The sequence below is a fragment of the Psammomys obesus genome, unplaced genomic scaffold (genome assembly GCF_907164565.1).
Source record: "Psammomys obesus unplaced genomic scaffold, mPsaObe1.curated_primary_1811, whole genome shotgun sequence".
In the NCBI taxonomy this organism is placed as follows: domain Eukaryota; kingdom Metazoa; phylum Chordata; class Mammalia; order Rodentia; family Muridae; genus Psammomys; species Psammomys obesus.
In genome coordinates this window covers 13667503-13683561 of record NW_026596117.1, presented here as the reverse complement: position 1 = coordinate 13683561, position 16059 = coordinate 13667503, and the positions used below count along the sequence as shown (strand labels likewise).

The 16059-nt window shown below is 41.2% G+C and overlaps 1 protein-coding gene across 2 annotated transcripts in view; it reads left to right on the top strand.

Moving 5' to 3' along the window:
- Nucleotides 1-16059, top strand: part of Slain2 (SLAIN motif family member 2) — a 76583-nt gene that overhangs the window by 30093 nt on the left and 30431 nt on the right. For both annotated transcript variants that reach the window (XM_055629335.1, XM_055629334.1), the window contains exons 2-3: nt 7832-7980; nt 14738-14902. In XM_055629335.1, the coding sequence (XP_055485310.1) occupies nt 7832-7980; nt 14738-14902 (314 nt within the window). The remainder of the gene's footprint in view (nt 1-7831; nt 7981-14737; nt 14903-16059) is intronic.

Genomic DNA, 16059 nt, shown 5'->3' with positions numbered 1-16059 from the left:
TATGTAACCCACTTGGACACTGAACTGCCATGGGCTACATCTGTGCAGGAGTTCTAGGTTATCTCCACGAATAGTCCTTGGTTGGAGTAGGAGTCTCTGGGAAGTTCCCTGTGTTCAAATTATCTTGTTCTGTTGCCCTGCTTGTGGAGTTCCCGTCCCCTCCAGCTCTTACTATTTCCCACTTCTTACATAAAATTCCATTCACTCTGCCCATCAGTTGGCCATCAGGCTCAGCATCTGCTTTGACAGTCTATACTGCAGAGGCTTTCAGAGGCCCTCTGTGGCAGGTTTCAAGGTTGTTTCCTGTTTTCTTCTGGCTTTCAGAGGCCCTCTGTAGCAGGTTCCGAGGTTGCTTCCTATTTTCTTTTTCTTCTGATGTCCATCCTCTTTGCCTTTCAGGATGGGGATTGAACATTTTAGTTAGGGTCCTCTCTTTTGCTTAGTTTGTTTAGATGTACAGATTTTAGTGGGTTTATTCTATGTTGTATGTTTATATGAGTGAGTATATTCCATGCGTGTCTTTTTGCTTCTGGGACAACTCACTCAGGACGATCCTTTCCAGGTCCCACCATTTACCTGCAAATTTCATGATTTCCTTATTTTTCATTGCTGAGTAATAAATACTCCATTGTATAGATGTACCACAGTTTCCGCATCCATTCTTCAGTTGAGGGGCATCTGGGCTGTTTCCAGCTTCTGGCTATTACAAATAAAGCTGCTACAAACATGGTTGAGCAAATGTCCTTTTTTTGTACTTGAGCCTCTTTTGGGTATATGCCTAGGAGTGGTATGGCTGGATCTTGAGGAAGCGCTATTCCTAGTTGTCTGAGAAAGCGCCAGATTGATTTCCAGAGTGGTTGTACAAGTTTACATTCCCACCAGCAGTGCAGGAGGGTTCCTCTTTCTCCACAACCTCTCCAGCATGTGTTGTCCCTTGAGTTTTTCATCTTGGCCATTCTGATGGGTGTAAGGTGAAATCTCAGGGTTTGTTTGATTTGCATTTCCCTAATGGCTAATGAGGTTGAGCATTTCTTTAAGTGCTTCTCTGCCATTCGATATTCCTCTACAGAGAATTCTCTCTTTAGCTCTGTTCCCCATTTTTTAAGTGGATTACTTGGTTTGTTGCTTTTCAGCTTGTTTAGTTCTTTATATATATTGGATATTAGTCCTCTGTCAGATAAAGGGTTGGTGATGATTCTTTCCCAATCTGTAGGCAGTCGCTTTGTTTTGATGACGGTGTCCTTTGCTTTACAGAAGCTTTTTAATTTCATGAGGTCCCATTTATTGATTGTTGCTCTTAGAGCCTGTGCTGTTGGTGTTCTGTTCAGGAAGTTTTCTCCTGTACCAATGAGTTCTAGGGTATTCCCCACTTTTTTTTTCTTGCCGATTAATGTGTCTGGTTTTATGTTGAGGTCTTTGATCCACTTGGACTTCAGTTTTGTGCAGGGTGATAAGTATGGATCTATTTTCATTTTTCTACATGTAGACATCCAGTTGGACCAGCACCATTTGTTGAAGATGCTATCTTTTTTCCATTGTATGGTTTTGGCATCTTTGTCAAAAATCAGGTGTCCGTAAGTGTGTGGGTTTATTTCTGGGTCTTCTGTTCGATTCCATTGATCCACCATTCTGTTTCTTTCTATGCCAGTACCATGCAGTTTTTATAACTGTTGCTCTATAGTACAGCTTGAGATCAGGGATGGAGATACCTCCAGAAGATCTTTTATTGTAGAGGATTGTTTTAGCAATTCTCGGTTTCTTGTTATTCCATACGAAGTTGAGAATTTTTCTTTCCAGGTCTGTAAAGAATTGTGTTGGCAATTTGATGGGAATTGCATTAAATCTGTAGATTGCTTTTGGTAAGATGGCCATTTTTACTATGTTAATCCTGCCAAGCCATGAGCATGGGAGATCTTTCCATCTTCTCATATCTTCCTCTAATTCTTTCTTCAGAGACTTGAAATTTTTTTCATACAAGTCTTTGACTTGCTTGGTTAGGGTTACACCAAGGTACTTTATGTCATTTGTGGCTATTGTGAATGGTGTTGTTTGTCTAATTTCTTTCTCAGCCCTTTTGTCTTTTGTATACAGGAGGGCTACTGATTTTTTTGAGTTAATTGTGTATCCGGCCACTTTGCTGAAGGTGTTTATCAGCTGTAGGAGTTCCCTGGTAGAGTTTTGGGGGTCACTCATGTATACTATCATATCATCTGCAAATAGTGATAATTTGACTTCTTCCTTTCCCATCTGTATCCCCTTGATCTCCTTCAACTGTCTTATAGCAAAGACTTCCAGCACTATGTTGAAGAGATATGGAGAGAGTGGGCAGCCTTGTCTTGTCCCTGATTTCAGTGGGATTGCTTTAAGTTTCTCTCCGTTCAGTTTGATGTTGGCTATAGGCTTGCTGTATATCGCCTTTACTATGTTTAGATATGTGCCTTGTATCCCTGATCTCTCCAGTACTTTAAACATGAATGGATGTTGGATTTTGTCAAATGCTTTTTCAGCATCTAGGGAGATTATCTTGTGGTTTTTTTTCTTTCAGTTTGTTAATATGGTGGATCACATTGATGGATTTCCGTATATTGAACCACCCCTGCATCCCTGGGATGAAGCCTACTTGGTCATAGTGGATAATATCTTTGATGTGTTCTTGGATTCGGTTTGCAAGTATTTTGTTAAGTATTTTTGCATCAATGTTCATAAGGGAGATTGGCCTGAAATTCTCTTTCTCTGTTGAGTCTTTGTGAGGTTTAGGTACCAAGGTGACTGTGGCTTCATAGAATGAGTTTGGTAATGTTCCTTCTGTTTCTATTTTGTGGAATAGTTTGAAGAGAATTGGAGTTAGCTCTTCTTTGAAGGTCTGGTAGAATTCTTCGCTGAAGCCATCTGGTCCTGGGCTTTTTTTGGATGGGAGAATTTTGATGACAGCTTCTATTTCTTTGGGGGATATAGGACTATTTAATTGATTTACCTGGTCCTGATTCAGCTTTGGTGAGTCAAATCGATCAAGAAAATTGTCCATTTCATTTAGATTTTCAAATTTTGTGGCATATAGACTTTTGAAGTAAGTCCTAATGATTGTTTGGATTTCCTCAGTGTCTGTAATTATGTCCCCCTTTTCATTTCTGATTTTGTTGATTTGGGTGGTGTCTCTCTGCCTTTTAGTTAGCTTGGCTAAGGGTTTGTCAATCTTGTTGATTTTCTCAAAGAACCAGCTCTTGGTTTCATTGATTCTTTGAATTGTTTTATTTGTTTCTAATTGATTGATTTCAGCCCTGAGTTTGATTATTTCCAGCCATCTACTCCTTTTTGGTGTGTCTGCTTCTTCTTTTTCTAGGGTTTTTAGGTGAGCCATTAAGTTGCTTGAATGAGCTGTCTCGAATTTCTTCTTGAAGGCACTTAGTGCTATGAACTTTCCTCTTAGCACTGCTTTCATTGTGTCCCACAAGTTTGGGTATGTTGTGTCTTCATTTTCATTGAGTTCTAGAAAGACTTTAATTTCTTTCTTTATTTCTTCCCTGACCCAGCTGTCATTTAGTAACAAGTTGTTTAGTTTCCATGTGTGTGTAGGCTTTTTGCTATTTCTGTTGTTGTTGAAGTCCAGCTTTATTCCATGGTGATCAGACAGGATACAAGGGATTATTTCAGTCTTCTTGTATCTGTTGAGGCTTGCTTTGTGACCAACTATAATGTCTATTTTGGAGAAGGTTCCATGAGGTGCTGAGAAGAAGGTAAATTCTTTTGTGTTTGGGTGTAAAGTTCTGTAAATGTCTGTGAGGTCCATTTGATTCATGACCTCTGTCAGAGATATTGTTTCTTTGTTTAATTTCTGTTTTGTTGACCTGTCCTTTGTTGAGAGTGGGGTGTTGAAGTCTCCCACTAGTAATGTGTGGGGATGTATATGTGGTTTAAATTTTATCAATGTTTCTTTTACAAATGTGGGTGCTCTTGTATTTGGGGCATAGATGTTCAGGATTGTGATGTCTTCCTGTTGGAATTTTCCCTTGATGAGTATGAAGTGTCCTTCCTCATCTCTTTTTATTAATTTTGGTTGAAAGTCTATTTTATCAGCTATTAGAATGGCTACTCCTGCTTGTTTCTTGGGTCCATTTGCTTGGAAAGTTGTCTTCCAACCCTTTTCCCTCAGGTAATGTCTATCTTTGTGCCTTAGGTGTGTTTCTTGTATGCAACAGATTGCTGGGTTTTGTTTACGTATCCATTCTGTTAATCTGTGTCTTTTTACTGGAGAGTTGAGTCCATTGATGTTGAGAGAGATTAATGACCAGTAGCTGTTAGATCCTTTGATTTTGATGTTGGCTGTGTTCATAAGGTTGTGTGCTTGGTTGCTTTTTGTTTTACTGTAGTAAGGTTAATTATTTCCTGTGTTTTCTTGACAGAAGGTAATTTTCTTGGGTTGTATTTTCACTTCCAGTGTCTTCTGTAATGCTGGATTTGTGTGTAGGTATTTTTGAAATTTGTTTTTGTCATTGAATATCTTGTTTTCTCCGTCTATGAGGACTGAGAGTTTTGCAAGGTATAGTAGCCTGGGCTGACATCTGTGTTCTCTTAGGGTCTGCATGATATCTGTCCAGGCCCTTCTGGCTTTCATAGTTTCTGTTGAAAAGTCAGGTGTGATTCTAGTGGGTTTGCCATTATATGTTACTTGGCCTTTTTCCCTTGGAGCTTTTCGTATTTTTTCTTTGTTCTGTATACTTACTGTCTTGATTATTATGTGGCGGGAGGATTTTCTTTTCTGGTCAAATTTGTTGGGTGTTCTGTAGGCCTCATGTATCCTTATTGGCTTCTCCTTTAACTTGGGGAAATTTTCTTCAATGATTTTGTTGAAAATATTTTCTGGGCCTTGGAGAAGGGAGTCTTCTTTTTCCTGTATTCCTATTATTCTTTGGTTCTGTCTTTTCATATTGTCTTGGATTTCTTGGACGGTCTGTGTCAGGAATTTTTTGGATTTAACATTTTCTTTGACAGATACATTGATTTCTTCCATAATGTATCTTCTACGCCTGAGATTCTTTCTTCCATTTCTTGTATTCTGTTGATTATGCTTACCTCTGTAGTTCCTGTTTTCTTCCCTAAATTCTTCCTCTCCATTATTTCCTCCATTTGTGTTTTCTTTAATTTTTCTAGTTCTATCTTCAGGTCTTGAGTTGTTTTGTTTACTCCCTTCACCTGTCTGCTTGTATTTTCCTCTTTTTCTTTTAGTTCCTTCAACTCTGTTCCTTTTATTTCTTTCAGTGACTTAATTATTTCTTCTCTGAAGGCCACAAGCTGTTTGGCTGCATCTTCCCGTATTTCTTCACGGATGGCCATAATCTGCTTGTCTTTGTCTTCCTCCATTTCTTTCCGTTTAGCCATGATCTGTTTGGTTTTATCTTCCTCTAATTCTTTACGTATTTTATTTGTTTCCTCTATTATCCTCTTCATCAGCATAGATGTAAGGTCATCTTCTTGATTTTCTATTATGCTGCATTGTCCAGGGCTGTTCGCCCCAGGATGGCTGGGTTCTGGAGATGCCATATTGCTCTGTCTTTTGTTGGTTGAGCTTTTACGCTGACCTCTACCCCTGGGGCTGATTTAGGTGTTGGCTGTTAGTTTCTGTGCTTCCTGGAGTCCTGAGGTAGGGAGTATCCCCTTGGCCGGAAGATGATTTTTCCTGAAGGAGTCCTCCTCTGCTTTTTGGTTATGGTCACTGTATGGCCAGTGTTTCTCAGGAGTTGCCACTGCTCACCTCAGGTTTATAGCCCTGAGTAGTAGCTGTGGTTTATGTTAGACAGGGGGGGATCTCCTCTTACCCATAGAATTTCTCAAGACAGCTGCCCCACTGCTGGGTTTCTTGTTATAAATTTAGTGTGCTGCTGCTCACTAAATTTCCAGGTACAGTCTTCTTGAAGAACCTGCTGATTCCTTAGCTGTGGGGTTTTCTCCCAACAGGGAAACTCAGTCTGTTATCCTGGGGCACACAGTTCTGTCCCGGAAAGTGAGAGGTGCACTCAGCAAGTCTCTGGGCCACAGGCTGAGTGCTCCGCTCTGGACCTGGAGAATGTGCACCTAGGTTGAGTTGGCGCCTGGGGGCGCTGCTCTTGTCCGGAGGCTGGGTGCCTCACTCTGGACCAGAAGCTGTGTGTCCCTGTCTGGGATGGCGGCTGCAGGCACTGCTCTGGTCCAGACGCTGTGGGTGTAGCCCTCTTGAAGGACCAGGGATTCCCACAGTTTTGACAGTCTAGCTAGGGATAACTGGTTGATCCTTGGCACAGTATCTGAGGGCTGCTGTAATGGCTCTCTGGCTTTTGTAGGTCTGAGGATGCAGCTGTGTGTCCCAGTGCCCTAGGGGAACTCAATAATGGCGGCTGAGCACAGCGCTTCTGCCTGCATCAGAGCCTAGAGTCTGCGTGAATCCAGGAAGTGTTTTGGTGCTGGGTGTCCTAAGCGTTAGAGCTGATGATCCCCTCCGCTGGGGGTTTCCTCCTGCCAGAGACACCCAGTCTTTGCTTTGGGGACCACTGTTCTGTCTGGGGTAGCGAGTAGAACCCACAGGCACAGATGCCCGCTTGTGGCTCCGCCTTTCTGGCCGTTCGGAGCCTTGGCTGCTGCCTAAACTGGGTAATTTTCCCTAGTCCTTTTCGGGGTGGGGGTGTTGGCTGAGTGCTCTGAGATCAGACCAGCCGTTTCCCTCCCTGTGGGTTTGCACCTGCCAGTGAAATGCAGTCTCTAGTGCCTGGTGCCCTGGTGCCCACAGTTCTATCTGAGGCAGCGAATCAGGCGCGCAGGCAGGGCTCCGTGCAGGCACCTGGGTCCCGGCTCTGGGTCCGGGCTGGCTCTTGGGGCACCCAAGGAACCCGAGTCTTTTCCAGGGGATGTCTGGGTAACCTGAGGTCAGTCCCAATCGTTTCCTGCTCCGTGGGGTTATCTCTGGACTGGGAAATCCAGTCTATGGTGTTGTGGGCCCACAGTTCAGTCTGGGACCATGACCAGATCACGCTGGCGTGTAGCTCTGGGCTGGCGACCAAGCGCCTGGCGGAACCAGGATCTCGTCCGCGGTTTAGCTGGGTGAGTTAAAGCTGATTGAATCCCCCACCGTGGGGTATCCTCTCACCTGTGAAACACAATCACTTGTGTTTTATGGCCTCGAGTTCTGATTGCTGGTCACTGTGCCAATCCTGCTGTGCTGCTCCTCAGAATGAGAGTCCTCCCGGCGCCGCCATCTTGCCCCGCTCCTGAAATGTTTCTTAACAACCAGTAAAACTGGACTAATCTGAGGAAGAACTCCATTGTAGAGATTTGGGTATACCTCTCCCTACTACTCACCGTTTCCCTTCCGTGTGTCTCTTCAGAAGCGTTGAAACTGTCCCTTCTTTTCTAAATCCAAACTCCTCTGTACAGGGTTTGACTTGAAATGTGGTCGTCTCAGACATAAGTGTTTGAGAAGACTACCACCCAGTAGGTACTACATCTGGTAGGTGTATATATGTTGGGGAGAACGGGAATTGGAGGGTGGAGCCCCACCGGCCTCTCTAGATGTAATGACATGGTTATAGTAGGAAAAGTGTTACACAGCCAGGTGTCTCTTAGTAGCTGTAATTATAGGAGAAAAGTAGAATTCCTTTTGAGAGTACCTCCTTTGGGTTCATTTTGTTGCTGAGATTCGGGGGTTATCATGCTTGCAGTATCATCTTCTTGCACAGTAAGTAGTTATGACTAAACATACCCATCACTTATTTCCCTCTCTCTAAACCTGTAGAGAAAGACCCTATTTCATAGTCCTGTGTTCAGTAACGAATGGTGTCTTGTGTTTGTTTTTGTTTTCTTCTAGGTTGTACTCATCACCAAAGAAAAAACTCACACCAATGCAGAAATCTGTTAGTCCATTAGTTTGGTGCAGGCAAGTTTTGGATTACCCAAGTCCTGATGTGGAGTGTGCTAAAAAGTCCCTTATCCACAAACTTGATCAAACTATGTCAGGTATGTCTATAATTTTAATTGTGAATTCATTCATTTTCTTTGGCCTGAAAGCATATATATTGGATGTGCATATTTAGGCAGGCAATCCTTGCTTGATAGTACTTCTGAATCTCACTGTATGAAGGCTGTTCATGTAATAACAGTTTTTTACAAATCTCAGTCTCACTGTAGTGGATTATATTCATGAGATTATAAATTTTAATTTTTCAACTAATGACCCCAAACAGTTCCTAAAGTGAAAAATGTTTGTCTCATTTCATCTAAAATTCTCATACCACGCTTTGGTAAATGGATGTGCTGAAAAATACATGTGGAGACCCAAGACACATTACCTCCTCACTCAAGAAGTTGATTGCTTCCTGACTCTTCCTGTTATTGAGCTTCCTTGAGCTCAGATTCCTCATCAGACTGAGGAAATAATAATGTGTGTGAAAGAGCCTAGCATGGCTTCTGGCTTACAGAAGGTACCTGTTACTCATTTTTCTTCCTTCTCAGATTTCCTTTCCTTTCTTTCTTTCTTTCTTTCTTTCTTTCTTTCTTTCTTTCTTTCTTTCTTTCTTTCTTTCTTCTCTCTCTTCCTTCCCTCCTTCCCTCCCTCCCTCCCTGCTTCCCTCCTTCCCATTTTAAATTGCTTTTACTCTTTTGTTTAACAGCATTCACAAAGCTTACAAACTGTTCACAACTATTTGTGCCATTTAATGTGACATGCCAGTGTGGGAAGAAATACAGGGAAAGTATTGTCTTTGTATTTCTCTCAGTCTCTTTTAAAACTCACTGTTTATGGAATAGAAAATTATGAAGCCTGATGAGTAATTCTGGATAGGCTTCCCTTTTTTGTATGTATGTGTATCTGTATGTGGTGTTCATGAGGGTGTATGCACATATGTGTGTTGGTACAGGTGCATGTATGTACATGTGTATGTGTATGTGGAAGCCAAAGGTTGACATTGGGTGTTGGCTTAGTTTGGGTGTCTATTGCTGTGGTAAAACACCATGACCAAAAGCAACTTGGGGAGGAACGGGTTTATTTCAGCTTATAGTTACTTGTCACTGAGGGAGGACAGGGCAGGAACCTGGAGGCAGGAGCCTAATGCAGAGGCCATGGAGGAGTGCCAGTTGCTAGCTTGCTCAGCCTTCTTCCTTGCAGCATCAAGGAGAACCAGCCCAGGGGTAGCATCTTCCACAGGGAACTGGCTCCATCTCCCACATCAGTTATCAATCAAGAAAATATACCACAAGCCAACCTGGTGGGCTACTTTCTCAGAAAGGATTTCCTCATTGCAGATAACTCCAGCCTGTGTCAAGTTGACTAGCCAGTCCATGTGTCTTTCTCCGTTGTTCTTCACCTTATATTTTTGAGACAGTTTCTCACTGAAACTTGGCACTCACTGATGTAGCTAGGTTGGCTGGCCATGGAGCTCCAAGGAGCTACCTTTCTCCACCTGCTTCAGCACTGAGTTTACAAATGTGTACTGTCTTGCTCAGGTTTTTATGTGAGTGCTAGGGATCCAAAATCAGGTCTTTGTGTTTGTAGACACTTAGAAATTAAAGAAATAATTTATGTGTAGGACTATTTTGCCTGTATGTATATATGTACATGTATAGGGTTCACAGAAACCAGAAAAAGGTGTCAGATCCTCTGAAACTCAGTTAAAAATGATCATGAACCACCATGTAAGTTCTGGGAACTGAACCTGGCTTCTCTGCAAGAGCAGCAAGTGCTCTTCTTAACCACTGAGCCATCCCTGAAGCTCACTTGTTTTTGTTTTTGTTTTTTGTTTTTTGTTTTATGTTTTGTATTTGCTTTACAGTTGTGTGGCTATAATTTTTTGCTTTGGCTTTATTTTAGACACGTGTTCTTTAGCGTTTAAGCTGAAAGTGGTTAAGAAAGCAGAGGGAAGACTAGGTAAATAGTTAAGCTGGCTTGCTATAAGCAGTGGTTGCTATATGCAGATAATTTACAGGAAGTAATTACAGAGCTGCGGAATGAATCTGAGTCTTCATCTTTGTGAAAAAATGCCTTTGAAAACAAAGCCTTTTTATATGAGTTTCAAAGATGTTTTGTCTCAGTGTGAATTGTTTTTAGAATGTTAATTTGGAACTTGATTTCTATTATGTTTGGTCTGTCATTGAGTGAAATAGATTGTTAGAAATCTGTAGACAATGTGAAATAACTGAATTTAGTCAGATGTTATTATTAGACATTGATTAAGAGTGTTTCCAGCGGCTGAGATGAACATGTTCTGCAGCAGGCATTGAGGACTTGAGTGAAATGTCCCAGGACCCCTGTAAAAGGTCGAGTGTGTAGTGCGTGTGCCACAGTCAGAGCTGTGAGGTGGAGACAGGAGCATTTCTAGGGATTGTTGGCTGCCAGACTAGCTTCAGGTTGAGGGAGAGACCCCATTTTGAGATATTAAGGCAGAAAACGATAGAACAGCCTTTGTCATTGGTAGCCCTCTGCAAATGCACTGGCACACACGTCCACATAGAATGAACACACACACAGGCAGGCAGACTGTGTTTGAGCACAACTTGATTTTCAAACAGAGAGTAGCCTGGATTTGCTCCCAGGCTGTTGCTCTTCAGTTCTTGGTTTAAAACAACGGGAACATTTGCCAGTTGCTAACTACCAACCTAGATTTGTGGGATGCAAATAAAGCTGCAGTATCTCAAAAAGGGGTATTAAAGTCTGAGAGAGAACTGGAAGGTGGGTGGTAGGTGTCTGCAATTTAGTATTGGTGGGAGTAGGAAGACTGAGTCCAGAGCCGTCCTGGATTGTATATCAAGTTCTAAACAAGCCTGGAAACATGATTGGGGCAGTGAGGGGATGAAGAAAGAACAGATATGAAGACACATGCCAGAAAAGCTGGGGTCAGGTGGCTGTGCACAGTCTGATGGAGCTATACCAACTGTATGACAACCTAGATCTCTGCCGCACAGAGGGGAAGGGTTAGCTAAGCCTTGGTAGAAGGTCTTTGATGGTAAGCAGCAGTCTTGGGCTGTGAACATCAGGGAGAAGGTAGCTGCAGTTACTAAGTTTTGTACACTGGTCAGTCATTCATGAACAGTCACGCTTACATACATTGTCAACATTCACACAGCACATGAAAAGCTTTGTCATCCCCATGGGTCTGAGGCATTAGTCACTGACCTGGCAGTGCCCATGTCAAACAGTGACACAGTCACTCAAGACTTCATTCACTCTGGATACATTCACTCAGGGTTTCCTCAGCTCCCAGGAGACAAACCAACAAAAAAAAACTAGGGCATGGGGGAAGAAAGAAAGAGAAAACAAAGGAAGGAAAGAAAGAGAAAGAAAAGATAAAAGAAAGACAGCAAGCGCAGGGGCTGAAGACAGCTTAGTGGTTAAGAACACTGGCTACTTTTCCAGAGGACCTGGGTTCGATTTCCATCATCCACATGGCAGCTGACAACTATCTGCTATTCAGGGGCTCTGAGTCCCTCTTTGACCCCCAAGGGCACCAGGCATACACTGACATAGATGAAGATAAAATACTCACATACATAAATACTTTTTTAATTGTAGAAGTATGTAAGACAGTTATTCCTAACCAGAATTGCATGCTATTGAGTACTGCATCTGTTCAACAATATTTAAATCATAGCTACATGTACAGAACAAATAATTATATTTGTAAATATTCAGGTACATTGTATATTTTAAATATATATATATGTAAATTTTTGAGACAGGATCTCACTATGTAGGTCTTGCTGCTTAAAATTCACTCTGTAGACCAGGTTGGCCTTGAATTCAGTGAGCTTCACCTGCCTTTGCTTAATGAGTGTTGGGATCAGAATTGTGTGTTTCTGTACCAAGGCACTTTTCTACATTTTTAACGGAAATAATAATCTGTTGCAGGTTTGAACTTTGTAGTATTGAATTCTGCTGTTTTCAAGATTGCTTTATTGTTCTTTTTTTAAATGTAATTTTTGATATTGCAAAACTTAACCTAGTAATTTGAAAGATTATAGTCATCTTGTTCTGAGGGTCCTGTGTTCACCTTTCCAGTCCTGAACAGGTGCCAACACACTTGCCTCACATATACATGGGTGCTAAGGATCCAAACTGCAGTCCTAAAGCTTCCACAGCAAGCCCTTTACCTACCAAGCCGCCATCTCCCCAGCTTCTCTTTTGAGTTTTTAATGGAAACTTAGTTGCAAAAGCCTAATTGGAGCATGGGCAATTGTGTCTGAAAGGGTATGATAAACTCATTAGGGAAGCCAGCAAGATCTCTTCTGAAATAGGGGTCTTAATCTATCAGAGAAGATAGGTTTAAAAATAAAATCTTTATAGCCTGCTCTTAAGACAGAAAGGAAGGGGAATGTTAGAATTTCTAGACTGACCTGGAGGAAGAGAAATTCTGAATTCTTTCATTTGAGCTGGGAGGGATTTCTAAGGTAAGAACTATGTATAAAGTTAATATATTTAACATCATGGGGGGAGTTATGAGTAATAAAGGAGATAAATGAGATATGAGGAGATAGAAGAAAGCAGCAGTGATTTCTAGGATTTCTACTTGTGTGTCAGGACAAATGTTATCACTTGTCTCAGTTACTCTGTTGCTGTGAAGAGGCACCATGACTAAGGCAACTTCTTTGTTGTTGTTGTTTGTTTGTTTTGTTTTGTTTTTAACTAAGTCAACTTATTTAAAAAAAAAAAAAAAACATTTCACTGGCTACTTGCTTACAGTTTCAGAGGGTTAGTCCATGACCAGCATGGTGGAAGCATGACAACAGACAGGCATGGCCTTGGAGCAGTAGCTGAGAGCTTACAAAATCTTATCTGAAAGTTCAAGGCAGAAATTGGAATGGTTTGGGCTTTTGAAACCTAAAAACCCACCTCCAGTGACACACCTCCTCCAAAAAAGCCCTTCAAACCACCACACCAATGTAAAAGAGGGAACCCTACCTACTTCCCCTAGCATAAATTGATTTTAACAGGAAGATTAAGAGTTGGATTTGGTATGCTGACTCTAGGATACACTGGCCATACCCCTGGGAAGGTGCTGACATTAAAGTTCAGAGGAAATCTCAGGACTGAAAACAAATAATGGGAGTCTTTGTCATATTGATGGTCATTAATGTTGGGAATGCTTCATGTTGCAGAAGAAGGGGTAGAGCATTTATATTATAAAATATAATAAACGGGAAGACTGAAATTAGCAGTTGTACTTCTGCTTGGGTTAACATTTCTGTGACCATGCTGCATAGTACTACATAACAAGTGCGTATGGGATGGGATGTGCTATCTCACAGAGAATACACATACAACCACATGATCTGACTAAACAGAAAAGTGTTTTTCTTTCCCCTGAACCACCAGAACTTTAGCCATCTAATTTGTTTTTCTTTATTAATCTTTACAGTTTTTAATGTCTGTCCATTTTTTTTCCTTCTTGTTCATTCTGGTGTTCTAGTTACTGTTTGTTACCTAGTCTAGTCTATTCATCAGATTGTCTATCACCTTTTCTCTAATATGATTGGGACACAGTGCTCTTTGCTCAAAAACAAAGCAAAACAACAACAAAAAAACCTAAAGATTGCTACCGAATGGATTTCAGGTGTCTGGGCATATTGTTTCAGGACTTCCATTACATCTACTACTTTTGGGGGTTGGCAATGGGGATAGTGAAGAAACAGGCTTTCACTATATAGTCCTAGCTGACCTAGAACACAATACATAGGTCAAGCTGGCCTTCAAATCTAAAGTGATCCACCTGTCTTTGCTTCTGAAGTGCTGGGTCTACCACACCCAGCTCCAGCTACTTTTTCCTAAGCTGTTCCTTCCTGTTCTTTCCCACTGTGGGCTACTCATTTCCTTGAGCACAAGCTGTTTTTAAGAACTCTCTCTCCCCAACCCGTCTAAATGTGCTCTAGTATTATAGCTTGTTTGTAAATAGTGAAAAAGCTGTGTAATAGAGGAAAGAAATATCCATTTAAGAATTGCTTTTCTTTTTTTCCCCTTGTATATGATTTCACTTGCTGTCTTAGACTTGACACTGTAAGACCAGGCTGGTCTTGAATTCATAGAGGTCTTCCTTCCCTCCTGCCACTCCCCTTTCTCTTTCTTACTCACTTCACTTTATAACTGTGTGTGTGTGTGTGTGTGTGTGTGTGTGTGTGTGTGTGTTCCAATGAAATTCATTGTTTGTTAAGAGAAGTTGGGTACCTTACTAGTAGCTACACTATTGAAGAAAAATGTTCCAACATCCCCCATCGGCTATTAAATATCTTGCATAAAGTCCCCAAAGAGGGATGGAGCCCAATAACCTTTCTTGTGTCCATGACAGGATGTTGGCAGCGGAATCTCATGCAGAGCTCGTGCAGGGAATCACAGCTGCTGCTAGTTCAAGAGTGTACCAGCCATGTTATGCATGGGAGGCAGCGCTTCCACATCCCTACTCCCAGCTCTTACATTCTTCCCTCCCCTTCTGCCATGACCCCTAGCTCTGTACACGATGATATGGGTGTTGCATTTGTGACTTAACTCTCAGCAGTCACTTATTCTCAGCATTTGGACCAGTTACAAGTCTAGTTACTGCTGACTGCTGTGAAAAGATTCCCAGGAAAGCTGCGGGCAGCGCTAACCTAGGGGCGTGAACATAGTTATATAAAGGCAGTTCAGCTGGTATATCATGTCCTGTCCTCATATGTCTTTAACAAGAAAACTTTTTTAAAATGTTAACCTTTTTCCAGTTGCTAAATTTGATTTTCGCCCTTTTTGTTAATACAGCTCTCAAGAGGCAAAATTTATACAATAATCCTTTCAACTCTGTGAGTTATTCAAGTCCTTATAGTCCAAATGCCAGTAGCCCTTACAGCAGTGGCTTCAACTCTCCATCCTCAACACCAGTGCGACCTCCCATAGTCAAGCAGCTTATACTTCCTGGAAATTCAGGTAAGGAGGGGCTTTACCAAGCGGCTCTACCTCAGAAAATAACAGTTCATCAGAAGTTCAGGTTCGTTTTATTCATGAAACTCTGAAGCAAGAAGAGAAAGGCTCCTTGATATGCTGTTTATACTCGTTACTTACTGAGCACTAGCGTACAAAGGTCAGCTAATGGCAATATGTTATCTTCATATAATTTTCTTTGGTATGTACCTAAATCTGGTTTTTAAATTAGTGTTTAAAATCTGGTTAAATTAAACAGGATCACAAGTTTGATTCCTTTAACCTATAAAACTTTATTTACATTTTCATTATTCATTTATCAGTTGAAGGGCACTTGGGTTGTTTCATTTCCTGCCTCTTGGGACTAGGGCAACAGTAAGCATGGCTGAGCAAGTACCTGCAGAGTAAGGTGTCAATCCTTTGGGCATAGGCCAAGGAATGATATAGCTGGATCTTACGATTAATTTTTAGCTTTTGAGGATTCTCCATATTGATTTTCAAAGTGTGTATACCCACAAATTTACATTCCTACCAACAGTGAATGCAGATTTTTTTCCTTCTCTATGATATTGCCAGAATTTGTTGTCAATTTTATTGATATTAATCATGGGGTAAGATAAAATCTCAAACCTGTTTTAAATTTGTCTTTCTCTAATTGCTAATGGCAATAAACACTTTGCAGGTTTTGCTTAGCCATTTTGATTTCTTCTATTGTGAACACTCTGTTCAGATGCCTAGCCTGAACATGTTTTAATTGGGTCACTTGTTTCCTTCATTCTGAATTTTGAGTTCTTTGTATATCCTGGATATTAATTCTTCTATCTGGCATAGCTGGCAAAGATTCTCTCCCATTCTGTGGGTTTCTTCTTGACTTGTTTTTCTTAGCTGTACAGAAACTTTTTAGATTTTTTTTAATGCTTTTTAAGAGAGCCTTTTTTAAAAAGATTTATTTATTATTTATACAGCATTCTGCCTGCATGTATGCCTGCACACCAGAAGAGGGCACCAGATCTCAATATAGATGGTTGTGAGCCACCATGTGGTTGCTGGGAATTGAACTTAGGACCTCTGGAAGAACAGCCAGTGTTCTTAACTTCTGAGCCATCTCTCCAACCCGCTTTTTAGATTTTTTTTTATTGCTTGTTTTTTTTTTTTTTTTTTTT